This window comes from Peromyscus eremicus, chromosome 9 (genome assembly GCF_949786415.1).
Source record: "Peromyscus eremicus chromosome 9, PerEre_H2_v1, whole genome shotgun sequence".
Lineage (NCBI taxonomy): Eukaryota > Metazoa > Chordata > Mammalia > Rodentia > Cricetidae > Peromyscus > Peromyscus eremicus.
Genome location: NC_081425.1, coordinates 91,419,162 through 91,435,616, shown reverse-complemented (window position 1 = coordinate 91,435,616; position 16,455 = coordinate 91,419,162). Strand labels below are relative to the sequence as shown.

Below are 16,455 nucleotides of genomic sequence, written 5' to 3'. Positions count from 1 at the left end.
TAAAACAGCCTCACCATCACAGAATAGTCTCTGGGGCAGCATTGCTTAGCCTTGCCTCTTCTTACGCCAGGCCTCAAAGAACAGTAATTTCTGTCTTTGAGGCCTGGCCTAAGAAATGTTCCCATTTCTCAGACAATGGAACCAAAAGGCCAAGAGATTAGGACCTTTATGAGAGATGGAGCCAGAATCAAATAGAAACATAACTCTTCTTTTCCCAGCTTCTGCTATACGGTGTGTGTTCCTTGAACTGGTCACAAAGTAACAAGAGAATGAATGGATGGATAGGGGATCAAGTGTAACATGGATGGGGGGGTCAAGTGTAACATGTATAGGGGATCAATTGTAACATGGATAGGGGGTCAAGAGTAACATGAATAGGGGGTCAAGAGTAGTATGGATAGGGAGTCAAGAGTAACATGGATAGGGGGTCAAGAGTAGTGTGTATAGGGGGTCAAGTGTAACATGGATAGAGGGTCAAGTGTAACATGAATAGGGGGTCAAGAGTAGTATGGATAGAGGGTCAAGTGTAACATGGATAAGGGGTCAAGTGTAACATGGGTAGGGGGTCAAGTGTAACATGGATAGGGGGTCAAGTGTAACATGGGTAGGGAGGTCAAGAGTAACATGGGTAGGGGGGTCAAGAGTAACATGGGTAAGGGGGTCAAGAGTCAACAGCTGTGGATGGATAGGGGGTCAAGAGTAACATAGTTGATCAGCCTTTTTTTCTCACATGGATTTCATGCTGAAATGCCCCACACCTACTTATTTTTTGAGACAGATTCTCACTATGTAGCATATCTCCGATTGGTGTGGAACTCTCTGGGTAGACCAGGCTGTCATGGATTTCCAGAGATCGCCTGCCTATGCCTCCCCGAGTGCTGGGGTTAAAGGTGGACATCGTCATGCCTGTTATCAGTCTTTGATTTAAAACTTTGTTAAACATCATTAGCTTGTCCTTTAGAGCTTTTCTGACTCTTGAAGAGTCAGGTGGCTTCTGGCTGAAAGATATTTTTGACCCTAACATTTTAAAGATTTTTTTCCCCCAAGAGTAAACATTGACACTACCTACAAGTAAAGGGAAACACAGCAACATATTCTGAAGCTCTTTTTAAGTGTCACATGGAAGTCTAGAATTCAATGCCAAGATCCTGAGCCCTATCTGTGCCCAATTTCTAAGTAAACCATGTGTTTGATGAATACAATTGCTTGCTGTAGCAAATATTATGTCTCTTTACATCCGTTTGCTCTCAAATCTGAATTTTCTTTTTTTTTTTCTTCTGTAGCTGGAAGCCAAACATCTGGAAAGGCAATCTGGCTTAGAAACCAGTTGCTGGAGATGCTGTTTGGTGTAATATCTTCCCCCCAACTTCATCTGTCCTCTGAGTGAGTAGACCGGGGAAGAGTGATTTGGCTCGGGGTTGCCTCACGCAGGGTAGGGTGTAAAACCTTTTCTTAATGAAAAGCTTAACATCTCCAAGTCTGCTTGCTGCGGTTTATCCTGCACTAGTCAGAATGAAAATAATATTCTCTCCACTCAATAAACCAGACCTTGCCCTGAGATGTCCTGGTGCAGTGTTCCATGGGCTCAGAGAACTAGAAACAGATTTGAGAGCATTTCAGTAAATTCTTTTTGTCACCACTGCATCCTATAATGGCTATTGTTTTGGCAGTTGTGACAACTGCCGTCTTTGATGTCTTATGCTTGGCAGACAACAGAATGGAGAAATGGTTAGCCTAAATAACATCTATCAGACAGAAGCCTTGCCAAATTCTTCCGCCGTCCACTTAGAGCTTTAGTTAGCTCTTCCAACTTGGATAAAAAGAAATATCTGCCTTCAATTAGCTGTCAGAATAGTGTTTAATCGCAAAGCTGATTACATTACACTTCCTGTTGCCTGCCTGAGACTCTGTAGTCATTCACTTAACTATTTGTTGAATACCTACAATACGCCAGACACTGTTCCTGGCTCGTAGGATGCAGCCCTGAACCAGCCATCGCATGGCTTTGCTCTCTCTTTGGGCTTATGTATCAGTATGTGTATTTGGTGATGTAGTGGAGAGGAACTTTCCAGCAAAGAAACTGCAAATAGCGGCAATAATGTCCTGGTTGGGGCTGGAGAGCTGCCTCAGTGGGTAAAGGACTTGCTTAGTAAGCATGGGAACCTGAGTTTGGATCCTTGGCACTCACACAACAGTTGGATGTGGTGTTTCTGTAGCCCCAGTGTTGGGGAGGATGGTGGAGGCATGTGGATTGCAGGAGCTCACTGGCCACTTAGTCCAGCTGAACTGGTGATCTCCAGGTTCATGAGAGACCCTGTTACCAAAAATAAGCTGGAGCATGATAGAAGAGTCTCACATCAACTTCTAGTCTGAACACATGTATGCACACACATAAACACACCACACACACATGGATACACCACACACACACACATGCATACACCACACACATGTACACACATGCATACAACACCTACATGGATACAACACACACACGTGCATACATACATGCATAGAACACACGCATGCATTCAACACACACATGTATACACACAAATGCAAACAATACACACATGCATACACATATTCATACAAAACATACATATATACACACTTGCATACAACATACACTTGGATTCAACACACATGCATACAAAACACACACACACACACACACACACACACACACACACACACACACACACACCAAAACCAATCTATCAGCCTATAACTCTACATTGCTAGAATCAGAGCACAAATTGGAAGGTGCCTTAGAGGTGAGTCCAGCCCTTTCCCTTTCTATCTTTTTGGAAGAGACTCTGTATTGTGTGGTTCTCACACATCTGAACTCTGAAACCTTGATTGGAATTTTAGCTCTTTCCTCAAGGCCCTGAGGAGGTTCCGTGAGTTTTGTATGCCTCTTTCTACTCAGTGTGAGAATGAAAATGGCACTTTTCACAAAGAGCTGGGGTGAGGATAAAATGAGTTGACAGGTAATTCTGAGAAGGGTGCCTAAGAGATCATGAAGATTCTATAAGCTAATTCTCTTTGCCATTATCACCACCCCAGTCCCCATCAACATTGATTTCACCACCATGACTATCATTGCTATCACCATCACAGTTCCCATCATTCCATCACACCATCATCACCATCATCATCATAGTTCCCATCATTCCATCCCACCATCATCACCATCACCATCATCATAGTTCCCATCACTCCATCACACCATCATCACCATCATCATCATAGTTCCCATAGTTCCATCACACCATCATCACCATCATCATAGTTCCCATCATTCCATCACATCATCATCACCATCATCATAGTTCCCATCATTCCATCACATCATCATCACAAGTTCCCATCATTCCATCATGCCATCATCACCATCATCATCATAGTTCCCATCATTCCATCACATCATCATCACCATCATCATAGTTCCCATCATTCCATCACACCATCATCATATCATCATAGTTCCCATCACTCCATCACACCATCATCACCATCATCATAGTTCCCATCATTCCATCACACCATCATCACCATCATCATAGTTCCCATCATTCCATCACCACCATCACCATCATAGTTCCCATCACTCCATCACACCATTATCACTATATCATTATAGTTCCCATCATTCTGTCATCATCATCATCATAGTTCCCATCATTCCACCACACCATCATCACCATCATCATCATAGTTCCCATCATTCTGTCATCACCATCATCATCATAGTTCTCATCATTCCACCACACCATCATCACCGTCATCATCATAGTTCCCATCATTCTGTCATCACCATCATCATCATAGTTCCCATCATTCTGTCATCACCATCATCGTCATAGTTCCCATCATTCCACCACACCATCATCACTATCATCATGTATAGTACCATCACTTTCATCACTATCATCCATATTATCATTGAGTGAAATGGCAGAGCACATTAAGAGCCCAGCAAAGCCATGCAGTTAGAAAGCACCAAAGGCAGTTTCATCGTATCTAGTCTGGTATCGGCTCACTTCAGCAGCCACCAGCCATCCCCTTAGCATGCCTGGTGTGGCAGCTGATGCTGAGAACCTGTCCTTCACAGATGGATCTCTCTGTGGCTCTCAAATGACTAGGGCATTACTCTCTATTGTCATTTCTAGACAGACTTCTGACCTCCCTGCCATCCAGTTCCCTCTAGCAAATCAAGACGCAGCATTTTAAAGTCCATGTTTGGAAGTGACAGTTCATCATAGCTAACCACTGGACATTTATAATAAGATTAGTTTTGACTAGAGACTTTAAAGACAGAGGTGAATAAATGTATGTTTAGATTACTAAGATGCTTGTAGTGAAGTGAGATGGGAGAGTATGAGCAGTAGAGAATAGGGCTCAAGGAGCATACACATCATCATGCCTGAACTTAGTTCCCAGTTGCCCTGAGAAGCTCTGACTGTTTATGTGGCATTGTTAATGAATAATTCCATTGTGCAATGATCTTAGCAGCCTTTTATTGTATTCCTTTGAAATATAATCTGTATTTTCTATGCAATAGAATCTTCCCTTTCTGGGGTGACTTGTGAGGCTGCATTTGTCTTTTTCAGGGCATGCCTCTTGCTCATGGAATGAGAGATGACCTCTTGCAATGCATTGTCCCTCTAGGTCAAAGGAACAGGTGTTTCTGAACCTGGGGCCCGACTGGTTCCTGCTGCTCCTGCAGGGCCACCTGCATCCCAGTACCACCACGCTGGCATTGAAGCTGCTGCTGTACTTCCTGTCAAATGCTTCTCTCCGTGGGCGATTTAGAGATGGCCTGTCTGCCGGATGCTGGGTGGAGTGCAGCATGGAGGGCGTGGACATTATGATGGGTGAGTGTGTGGCTATCTCCAGGAAACCATCACTATTTTGTCCTGGATATGAGCAAAGATTAAGTTCTACTCAACCCTGCCCACTTGGGACCCGTGTAGCCCTGTCCCCAGGGCTGGCACCCAGATCTTGCTTCCTTAGATTTCCTTTGCTGAATCCTTCCAGAGCCTCATGCTCATTAGCTCCTGCAAGCTGCCTTCCACTCCTCAGAGCTCCTTGTCTGTTTCCACACTGGGTGCATTGCTCCTTCTCCCTGGATGCCTCTTCTGGGGGATGTAGACTCATCCTTCATGTCCCAGCCCAATGCCACTTCCCCCAGGACAGGAGGGGACAAACAGGAGTTAGGAGATTGAATAACATCTCTCTGTTTTTATATAACACCTCTCTGATGTGGATCATAATTCATAAGCAATATTAATTTATATGAATGGCTTGATGTCTGTCCTTCCCACCTTACTGTCTGCTTCATATGTATCTGGAATCTGTACATCTTTTTGAAGTGTGATAGCTCTTCTGCCCAATACAGAGTTGCCTTGTTGCCTTCTGCATAGGAGGAATTTAGTATCCATTTTTGATGAATGAATAGGAGTATGAATGAGTGGATGGATGGTTAGATGAATGGGTAGATGGATGAATGAATGGATGAGCATGTTAAGAACTGGCAAGCAGTAAGCAAGAGGCATTTTCCTGTGCTCTTGTTCATGAAGCGTGTTTTGTCACAGTGCTTCTGTGAGGTGGCTGGTGTGTTAGCTCTGTAGGAGGAACTGTTCTCATCTGGCTCTTGTGCCTCCCTACCTGATCACCAGACAACCTGAAGAGCCGCCCTGCAGTGCCTGACCAGAGCCCCTGCCTGCTCCCTGGGTTCCGGGTCTTGAACGACTTTCTGGCCTACCATGTTCTTATTCCGGAAGTGTACCTCATCGTGTGCTCTTTCTTCCTCCAGACACCACTTACAGAGCTGACCGACGGGCCCAGAGTACGTTCTGGGTACACCCCTGGGGAGGAGGGGCATGCTTGGTTTTTCTGAATCCATATGATTATGGCTGTTCCCTAAGATTCTCCATCCCTCTACTTCTTCCAACTAGAACTGTCTGATCTGTTTCGTTCCTTGCACCCCCTAGTTAGCTTTCAGGTCCCCTCTTATTAGCACTAGTGACTTTTTTTTTCCAGACAGGGTTTCTCTGTGTAACAGCCCTGGCTGTCCCGAAACTCGCTTTGTAGACCAGGCTGGCCTCAAACTCACAGAGATCCACCGGCCTCTGCCTCCTGAGTGCTGGGATTAAAGGCATGTGCCACCACTGCCCGGTGTTTGATTTTTATGTCTTTTTTATTCACTGGTGACTTTCTTGGCTCCCACTTCCCACCATCTCTCTTATAATACCTGATGTGATCAATTGAATCTTTCTCTTCCTGGACATAGTTAGGGAAATTACAGGATTCTAGGCTGGCCTTGCCCCAGTGTTCCACCTTAGGCCTCAGCTCTGTTCTCAAAGGTGCTCCCCCCACCAATGTCACTAGGAGAGCAGGCTTTTTTTTCTCTTCAGTCCTGAGGGACTCACCCCGTACAGCATTTCCCTCCTCTTTCCTTTTATTTTTTCTTTCTTTGCTGACTCTTCCCTCATAGACCATAAACATGCCCAACTATGCCCCACCTAGACCAGAAGCTGCTCCTTAATTCGTACTTCCGGCTAATTTCTGGCCCGTTTCTTACTCTTATGAGCTTCTTTGCTGAATTTCCCCAAAGAAGAGCCCACACTCTGCACCCCCTCACCAGCCATCCACTCTTACTCACACTTGGTTTGAGCCCTCCTGGGCTCTCATTCCTACAAGGTCAGGTGCAGATCCAGGCAGCATCAGGACCCCTTCAATTTGATTACTTGACTGACCTCTCCAGCTGGCTCCAACTTAGCTGCTCTTCTGTCACTCTACTGAGTAATGTCTACGAGACAGCTGCTATGTGCTGACTGTCACGTGTCCATCTGTCGTGTGTCCTTACTCCTTTCTCCACTGTCACCAGCCACTTCCTGCTGATGCTCTAGACAACTCCTCCATTGTGCCCCATTATACCTTACATAGGTGTGCTACCTCCTTAAACACTGAGCAAGCAGGGGACAGACCTGACCTTTGACTCTTCTTCCAAGGTATCTGATGAACAGCAGAACTGAAAATCACTTCTTAGCCTTTCATTGAGTTGTTCTGAACTGAATTGGAATAGGAAAAGGCATGACTAAAACATTCAGCCCATTACATAGTCCTGTATGTTTTATGGATGGGATCTACATCTTGATAGACACAAATAGTATGTATTATAACTTCAGCACAAGGTTCTGAATATGCTGTGTTAAGTTCACTGAGACCCAGCATTTTTATTTCTTTCTGTATTATGGGAAACAAACATCTAAGGGTCTAAGACCCGGAAGAGACACTTTACATATTCTATTTCACTTGATATTTAAACAATCCCATGGGAGTAGATAATGTGAGCTTTCATTTCATAGAGAAGGAAATTGAACCGCCGAGAGGCTGAGTAGCTTGTCTGAGCTATTAAAAGGGCAGCGTCAGGCCTCCTGATTCTACGCTCTGATCCCTCTCCGCTCTTTCCCTGAACCTTGGAATCCTTCTTGTCTTTTGTAAGTTCATTTATCATACTCACTGTACTTGATTGGGACATTGAGTGCTTTCGAGATTAGAACCCAGGGCCTTGGGCATGCTAGACATATGCTGCTCCCCTGTTCTATACTCTTAGCCCTGAAGAACTCAACTTGCTGCAAGTTGCTGGTAGATCTAGCACCTCCTTAGGGTTCCTTGTTTCTAATGCACCATCACCTGGGACTGGAAGGTTCCATAAAGGCTAACGACTTGGTCTGTTTCTTTCCTCCTCTGTTTTTCCTACTGGGGACCCCTGGGAAATGTGATGCATTGTGATAGAGCTAGCCACCTTGGTGGGCAGCCGCAGGTGTCTCTTATAATTCTTCCTCCCCCACAAGGAGAGCTTGGATTCAATGCTTCAGTGGCTTCTGCAGAAATATCATCAGCAAGAAGTCCTCCAGGCCGGGCTGTGCACAGAAGGTGCCTTGCTGCTACTGGGAATGCTAAGAGCCATCATGAGCCAGGTGAGACCTGTTTCGCACATGATATACCAGAAGATTCCCAGGGGAAAGAGTTTAGATGGGGCAACTTATGTTGTTCTAGAAGCTTCCCAGTAATAATGGTGTTATTAGTCCATTCTCTGTTATATAACAAAATGCCTGTGACTGTGTAATTTGCAAGGAATTGAGGTCAATTTAGCTCACAGATCTGAAGGCTGGGAAGTCCATGAGCATGGCACCAGCATCTGCCTGGCATGTGGTGAGGGACTGCTCGATGTTTCATAGTGCAATGGAGCGGGTCCTATGATGACATAGAGTAAGTGTGCACTCTTGGGTCTCTCTCTTTTCCTTCTATAAAACACTCACAGCACCATGGGAGACACCTAAAGATTCCCACGGTGCTTAGTGCACTGTCACCACGAGATACCTATTCCCTACTTGGTTAGACATTTGGTTTTCTTCACTGGGGACATTTCTGAGGAGCCAGGGAGGCTTATCCTTTTAAGAAGCTTATTTGCACCAGGACAGGTGACCTTGCCCAAGAGGTACTCATGAGGTAGAGGCCTGCCTGTCTCAGAGAAAATGGGTGGCCTGGCACAGGGCCTTTTGGTGTATGACCCACTTGATTTTGACCTTCAAGGTTCATGAGCAATGGGTAGAAGGGATTATTTTAGACATGGCAGCAGCTGTGTCCGGTGAAGGTTATTCTGTCTGGGAACAGGAATGACAAATGTCGAGCCAGGCCAGCAAGGACTTGGGTAAGAGGCCGAGAAAGTCAATTTCATTCTGCAGATATCAAGCCTGTGGGGAGGCTTGATTGTATGAGGAAACTTCACTGTTCTTGTTAAAATTGTATGTAATTATTGTCTTTTACATGCAAACAAAATAGAAATCCGAACCTAAAAATCATCTGGCATCTCCCCACCTAGATACGACCACTGTGAGCTCTAGTGGAACAGTCAGGCACCTTCTAGAAGTCATATCATGTCCGTCTAGAAGACAGAGTCACAAAACAAGTTTTCTTTTATTTCTCCAATATTTTGTGGACATATTTTTATGTCAATAAAGTAGAAAAATGTAAGACTTATGTATGTATGAAATAGGTATACCTGTAATATATACATGTTGTGTTGCTTGGTGTATTCATTGTTATAAAATGTCTGTAATGCACGTCTTTACTTTCTAGGTTGGTGACCTCTTGGGTGCAAATTCTGTGGTTTGTGATGGGGTCAAAGCACACCTCATACACTTTTGTTTGAATGAACTTCTCAGAAGCATTTCAACAGGCTTTGCATGCACCCGCAGCCATCCAACACACATGCCCCATGTCTAATGTCTAATGCTCACCCCAGCACTCATTATGTGTAGACATGCTAGGTCACTCTTCACACTCTCAGTAACATGGCAACACAGACAGCTGGTTCCATAGATGAGTTCTTTAGCATTATCTAAAAGCCATGTTACTTTAGCTTTGACCAGTCTCTCTCTCTCTCTCTCTCTCTCTCTCTCTCTCTCTCTCTCTCTCTCTCTCTCTTTCCCTTTTCTCTCCTGTGTGCAGATGTGACTATGTTGAGAAGGCACAGACCCTAGTTTTTCAACTTAAAAAATTATTTACTTTAAAAAATTATATATGGCCGGGCGGTGGTGGCGCATGCCTTTAATCCCAGCACTCGGGAGGCAGAGTCAGGTGGATCTTTGTGAGTTCAAGGCCAGGAAAGGTGCAAAGCTACACAGAGAAACCCTGTCTCAAAAAACCAAAAAAAAAAAAAACCCAAAAAAACCAAACTTGTATATGTGTGTGCATACCGTGTGCATGCTGTGGCACATGTGTGGAGATGAGATGATGACCTTGGGCATTAGTCCGCTCCCTCCTCTGTTTGAGGATCTTTCCTGGTGTCCATGGCTGCATCTTCTGGGCAAGCTGACCCACAAGCTCCTGGCCAATTTTGTCTCTGCCTCCCATCTCTCTGTAGCAGTGCTGGGATTATAGATGCGAGCCATCGTATCAGGCTTTTAACATGGACTTGCTGGGAAAGTCAGGTCATCGGGCGTGTGCAGCAGGTGTTTTGACCTGCCGAGTCTCCCTGACACCCTTTTAAAGAGTAACTACTTTTCCCTTTTTGTCCTGGCACTATTGTTAAGTGACCCCATGCTAACATGTCTTTTCATCAGTTTTGTGTGGTAAAATTCATCCACAGGAGGCTTTGTGTTCTCGTAAAGATCTCATTCAATCCTCCAGTTCCTGCCTTCAGTGCCTCTTCCTGTTTTATTAACACATTTTCATTTATGATTTTATATGAACATTTATAAATGCTATTGGGCTGAAATTTCTTTCCAGTGTATCATTGTGAGGTTTGATAATGGCATTATGCTAGTTTTAAAATAAAATACAGGTTCTCCTTTATATTAAAAAAAAGACATTAAATCTACTAATTCTTCTGTTATTTAAATTCAGATTTCCTGAGCCCAAGTTTTCCATGACTATTGACCTGTCTGGGCTTGTCAACATTTAAAAATAATTTCCCAACTATTCTCTTTCCATAAATGACCTTGTATGGTCAGCTTTCTGTGGCTGTAACAAAACCCAAAGACGATCCACTTAAAAAGGTTTATTTTGGTTCCCAGAGCAGTTACCTTCTTGCTTTGGGTCTGGGATGGCAGTTCACGGCAGGAGTGTACAGGAGAACAAACCTCTTTACAGTCAGGACACAGCACCTCACGTCCCACAATCCTCTTTGGGCTACACCCCCAATGACTCAAGACTTCCTGTTTGTCCCAAGTTTGTAAACTTTCCAACACTTTCAACAGTGCCAACCCTTTAACCCATGGGCCCCTGAGGGACGTAGCTGCTTCAGAGGACGGCGGGTCTCTTCTAACTCATTGTCTGGGTGACACTTCCTGCTTTCTTACTCTCAGTTTTCAGGCTGGTGCTTTCTTTCCACCACAGTTTTCCTATTTTTTTTTTTTTTATATATAAAAGAAACTGAAGGCCTGTGGGTTTATTTTGAGGACACTATCTTGGATATATTGATCAGTATACTGATTTATTTATATCAGGTTTTAAGATTGCTATATTTGGCATCTTCAAATGTTATTTCCCAGAATCCCTGTGGCTATATTTTAAAAGATCTCTTGGTCCCCAATGTCCATGTGGCTGAGTGTGTACACACACACACACGAACACATACACACACACACACACACACACACACACACACATATTTACATTTTTCATCTTTCCTAAATTTATTCAATCTACTGGAAGACTAATATGCAACTAATTTTTGGAATATCTGAGATGTATATTTTCTGTTAGCAGCATGAGGACTCTGTTGTCTACCTAATCAATAAATGTTATTAAAAAAAAGAAAGCAAACAAAAGTGACAATATTCACTCATTTAAAACTAAAAAAAAGGTGTAGAATATGCTGAGGGAATGTAAGTGTAGGCCAAATGTTACAGTGCATTAGCAAACACATTAAATCCACGTGTTAAGGATGTTAGTTTAATGTATAAATAGCGGAGGCAAAGCCACCCAGTGACTGATCTAAGACAATCAAAGTGCCTGCTATGAAAGTAACATTGGTCAGTTTCAGTAGGTAAGACTCTCCTTATGGCAAACATTTAAAGGGACGAGAGACCAAGTCTGAAGTTCAAACCTAAGAATAACTCTAATATCTGTTTCCGAAACAGTTTTATTTTCTTTTTGGTTAGAAATTTTCTTTTTTTTTCCCATCACACTCTTGCCAAGCAGTGCCATATCCTTGAACTCAGTGTAAACAGAACACAGGGCATACATTCTTCCGTATCTGGCTTCACTCACCATGTGTTCTAGGGCCCATTCACATGGTTCTGTATTGAAGTTCACGGTTTTCATTGCTGAGGATTATCCTATGATAGGTAATTGCTGATGTTCTCTGGGTCCTTGTCATTTAGAAGTGTCACAAGTGAAGCTGCTGCAAGCATGTAACACTTTTTTTGGAGGAGGCACACACTCTTTTTTGTTGGAAGAGTACTGAGGAGAGAAGTTATGGGTTGTAAGCTTATTTCAGTCGACAGTGCCAGCCTGTTCTCCGAGGGGGAAAAGCTAATGTATGCTCACCAGATCTTACTCTGGGATGTCTGGCTCCCCAGGTCTTACTCTGGGATGTCTGGCTCCCCAGGTCTTACTCTGGGATGTCTGGCTGCCACATGGCCTCACCGCATTTTCTCACTGTCAGATTTGGTGGTTTGTTTGCTTTTCATTTTGCTGTATGGAGCAGTCTTGTGGAATCGACAATATTGTCTCTACTGTGGGTATGTCAGAACTGAAGCTATGGAGGTAATTCACCCAGGCAGAAGCCCTGGCTGCAGGGCAGTAGAGGCACACACGCTCAGCTTTAGTGTCATATGCCCTAACCTTTAGGGATCGCTGTTGAGTAGCAGATAAAAATCCAAGTTCCTCTTCCAAAAGCCCAAGTCTTGCATATTCTGCATTTACCCCAGGCTATGACCTCATCTTCTAGTTGCTTCTGCATTTACCACAGGCTAGTAACTTGAAAATACCTACATGGCAACACTCTCTGATTTCATCCTCACAACAACAATCTTCTAAAATGGGCCTAGCATGGTCCTCAGTTGACAGAACTGGAACCCAAGGTGCAGGGAGAGTAAGACTCATCCCAAAGACACAGCATTATTAAGAGGCAGAGGCAAGACTCCATCTGGAGGGAGCCCTGGGAACTCCTTTCTCCGCACTCACCTCTAAGCCCAATGTTGCAGAACCCACAGATGCAGGCTGTTGTGGGGACTTTCTCCCTGCCTATGTGCTCCAGTGCATCTCAAACTCACATGGGGCCTGGACATGTGATTTCAGGGGCCTCCCATGTCTTACTTTTTCCTTCTATATACAATAGATTTTAGTTCTCCAGACCCTCTGGAGCACTTAACAGGACATTCCGACCCAAGCATACCGGGTCAGGACCAGGGGACAGGCTGCTGGGGAAATAAGGAATCCATGTATGAGAGCAGCTGCAATCAAACAATCAGGACTCTCAAGGAAGGACATCCAGTGTCTACCTGTAGTCATTGGCATAGGCCGAGTGTTGATTCTGTGTGTGGGTACGGCTATGCAGGGAACAAATATGAGGATGAGGCTGGTCAGTTTGAAGTTCCAGGTGTCTGTTCAGAATCGCAAGACTTCAGACAGTGACTGGATGTCCTGACTGGGGCATAGGTTGACTTCTAGATGGGTAGCTGAGTATGTTTGACAAGGGAACTGGGGTCCAGGAAGACACTGGGGTCAACCAGGACTCAGGTGGAGGAAGCTCAGTCATGTAGCCTGGACCAGAAGAGAAGAGATCACAGTGTGGGAAGAAACTCATGCCCAGATATGGCACTGGGAATCAGCTCAGTACAGCACAGTACAATACAGTCCAGGCTCCTGGTTGGCAAGGATAGGTCTCTTCAAGCCCTACGCAGACAAGGTAGGCCCTAGTGTGGGTCAGTACCTAGTAGAGAAATCTGCTCTGGGGTAAGGAAAGCTGGGCTGAGCACTGACAGGCATGTTCTCCCCTGAATCCAGTACGCCAAGTCCATAGGGCAGAGATAGTGTGGGGACATAGCAGATCTCCTAGGGTCTCTTGACTTTTACCTACTGCGTAGTCTTTGGTGGAGTGGACCTTTCCAGGCCTCTGTTTCCAACTGCAAAACTGGGGTGAACATGGAGCCTATTCCCTAAAGGTTTTGGAGGTGAGAGAAGGATTGTGTGTAAAACACTTAGAACGATGTCCACACCTGTTTTGTGAGCAGCATCTGATGCTGCCCAGCTGTCTTAGACAACTGCCAGCAAAATGTCATATGGAGTCTCTGGAAGGTGGTTCCCCCTGGATTCCAGCTCCTCTGTCTCTCTCTCATGCTGTTGCAGGCTGTGTCTCATGCCCTGTCTCACAGAGTGTGTCTTTAGCCCCCTGCAGGTTCTGGAGATAACGCCTGGGAGCAGACACTCCCCAGCAGTATTCTTCAGTTCCTCGGCCTGGTGCACCGCTCCTGCCCCCAGGACCCAGCATGGAGGACCCCTGACTTTCTTCAGACCTTGGCCATCATCACCTTCCCCCCAGAAGCCCAGAAGGTAGGAACTTGCCTTGTTCTGAAGCCTCAGGGTGAGCAGCTATGAACGTTATCATCCTTCACGGGTGAAGGACTGAGTACCTCCCTACCTCCCAAAGTTAAAATGCACGTTAAGCAACTTGACTGAACACTGAATAAACAATGTCGGTAATTTCCCCTTTCTTGACTGAGGTGCAGCTCAAGGTCAATTTCAGCTCCAGAGTCCAGTTTTTTTGTTCGTTGTCTGTTTTAGTTGTTCAAAATCTCAATACTAAGATATCTGATCACAATTCAAGTCCAAATATATATGGACTATATTTACCACCCTGGTGTTGGGAAACTAGTATCCCATACCAGGGGCCTCTTGCCACTTGGGACATAGACAGGGAATATGTGGTGCCATTGTTTCACTCTCCACCTTTTGTCTTCTGCATTTTTTTGTGTCTTCAGCCCCCCTGGGCTTGATCCAGGTCTTTTTCTGGGCAGTAGGTTTGTGAGGGCCCAACTCAAAGCTAGACAGACCAAGAAGAGACAGGACACAAGGGCTCACATGGGTCTAGAGGAGGAGGTCTTCAGTCTTGATTGCTGGAATGTTCGAGTGGGAAGACATGTGAGTTTGAGGCAGAGGAGCAGTCCAAGCAGGTCAAAGGTGGGTGAGTCCGAGCTCTGTGGGATCAGGTGGGTCAAAATCCTCGAAGAGTTAGCTGGGTGAAAGTAGGAGGCAAGAGTTGGGGCAGAGAATCAAATACAGGAAGAAGAAGGGCAGACATCTACACTTCTGTCACAGCCCTGGTGAATTAGGAAGCAGAGACCCAGAGGGAGATGCCATGTTTGTTTGAAAATCATAACAATGGCTAGAAGGGCATAGTAGAAGCAGGGCCTAAGGCCCCTGACTTTCACAGGTTGAGCGTGGAGTGGCTGCTCATTGCCACATGTTAAAAAGCTAGTGGGTAGCCGGGCGGTGGTGGCGCATGCCTTTAATCCCAGCACTTGGGAGGCAGAGCCAGGTGGATCTCTGTGAGTTCGAGGCCAGCCTGGGCTACCAAGTGAGTTCCAGGAAAGGTGCAAAGCTACACAGAGAAACCCTGTCTCGAAAAACCAAAAAAAAAAAAAAAAAAAAAAAAAAAAAAAAAGCTAGTGGGTAAGTGAAGTGCCCTGATCCAGTCCTTTTCTGAGGTGTGTACATAGTGACAATGCTCATCTCCTGATCCCCTGGTGCACAGGTCTGAACCTGGTGCTTTGTGTAACCCCACAGCACCAGATGAAGGCAGGGTCAGCAAGAGAACACAGTGGTTCAGAAAACAAAATGGCCCTCGGTGCCCTTGGGCTGAGTGTGGGGTCCTGAGGCCCATCTGAACAAAGGGTGGCAAGACTCAGACATGCTACCCTTCCCAGGATTAACAAGCGCCGGTCCTCCAAACCTGTGTCCTTTCCATTATGGTCAGCTTCAAATACGCAGCTGATTAGCACCGAAGAGTCTAGTCAGTGCTCTGTAACCATGGGCTCTGTGTTTGGGAGTGCAACCAGACTCAGATGAAAAGACGTTTAGATATTAAACTTGTTTTTAATCTGTCCCCAACATGTGCTGATTTTTCTCGTCATCATCCCACAAACAATGCATTTTAATAGCATTAATGTTACATTAAGCACTGCCATGCATGTGGAGATGAAATATTAAGGCGCATCTGGGGGAAGGGGAGGTTGGAACAGGATCTATGCAAACACGCTACCATTTTCTATAAAGGAGTTGAGCATCTGGGGACTTAGGTATCTTCAGGGGCCCTGGAATCAACAATCCCACAGATGCTAAGGGACAAACACATCTAGTTTAAATAAAGAGATTAAATATAAAGGCTAGAAGATGTGTAAAAAATGAAAAAATGATCACACAATGGTTTGACAAATTCATATAAACACAGGTAACTCACTAGAAAGGTAAGAGTGAAAAATCCAGAGAGACCCAAAGAAGCCCTAGCTGGCTGCAGCCGGGAGAGGGCCACATGCAAGGACCAGGTGACCTGGGCCAAGCAGGGAGAAGGACAGTCCTTCAGGCTGCTCTTACCCTGCTCAGTGGGTCTGAGGAAGGGAACCAGGCACCCAAAGCCCATGGCCGGGCACTGTGACCCGGGTGCTGCCTCAGCCTGTGTCTATGCCCTGTTTGTCATTTAAACCAAATGCACTCTGACCCAAGGTGCTTCCTCCACACATTCACCTGTCATTGCTACTGTGGGAGGGAAGTAGAAGAAGTCCCTCCCTCCACAAAATCATTTCTCCAGCTAAAAATCATCCCAGGGGGCCACATCAGCCCCTTCTCAGGGCTTCTGCTCTAGTTTTGGAGTACCCTTCATCCTACCACGCCTCAACCAAGTCCACCCTGCCAGGCCTTTGTTGCACACACAAT

The 16,455-nt window shown here is 45.2% G+C and overlaps 1 protein-coding gene across 1 annotated transcript in view; it reads left to right on the top strand.

Moving 5' to 3' along the window:
- Wdfy4 (WDFY family member 4) overlaps nt 1–16,455 on the top strand; it is a 229,276-nt gene that overhangs the window by 81,287 nt on the left and 131,534 nt on the right. The window contains exons 27-31 of the mRNA XM_059273136.1: nt 1,284–1,383; nt 4,675–4,880; nt 5,685–5,854; nt 7,866–7,991; nt 13,912–14,076. Of these exons, the coding sequence (XP_059129119.1) occupies nt 1,284–1,383; nt 4,675–4,880; nt 5,685–5,854; nt 7,866–7,991; nt 13,912–14,076 (767 nt within the window). The remainder of the gene's footprint in view (nt 1–1,283; nt 1,384–4,674; nt 4,881–5,684; nt 5,855–7,865; nt 7,992–13,911; nt 14,077–16,455) is intronic.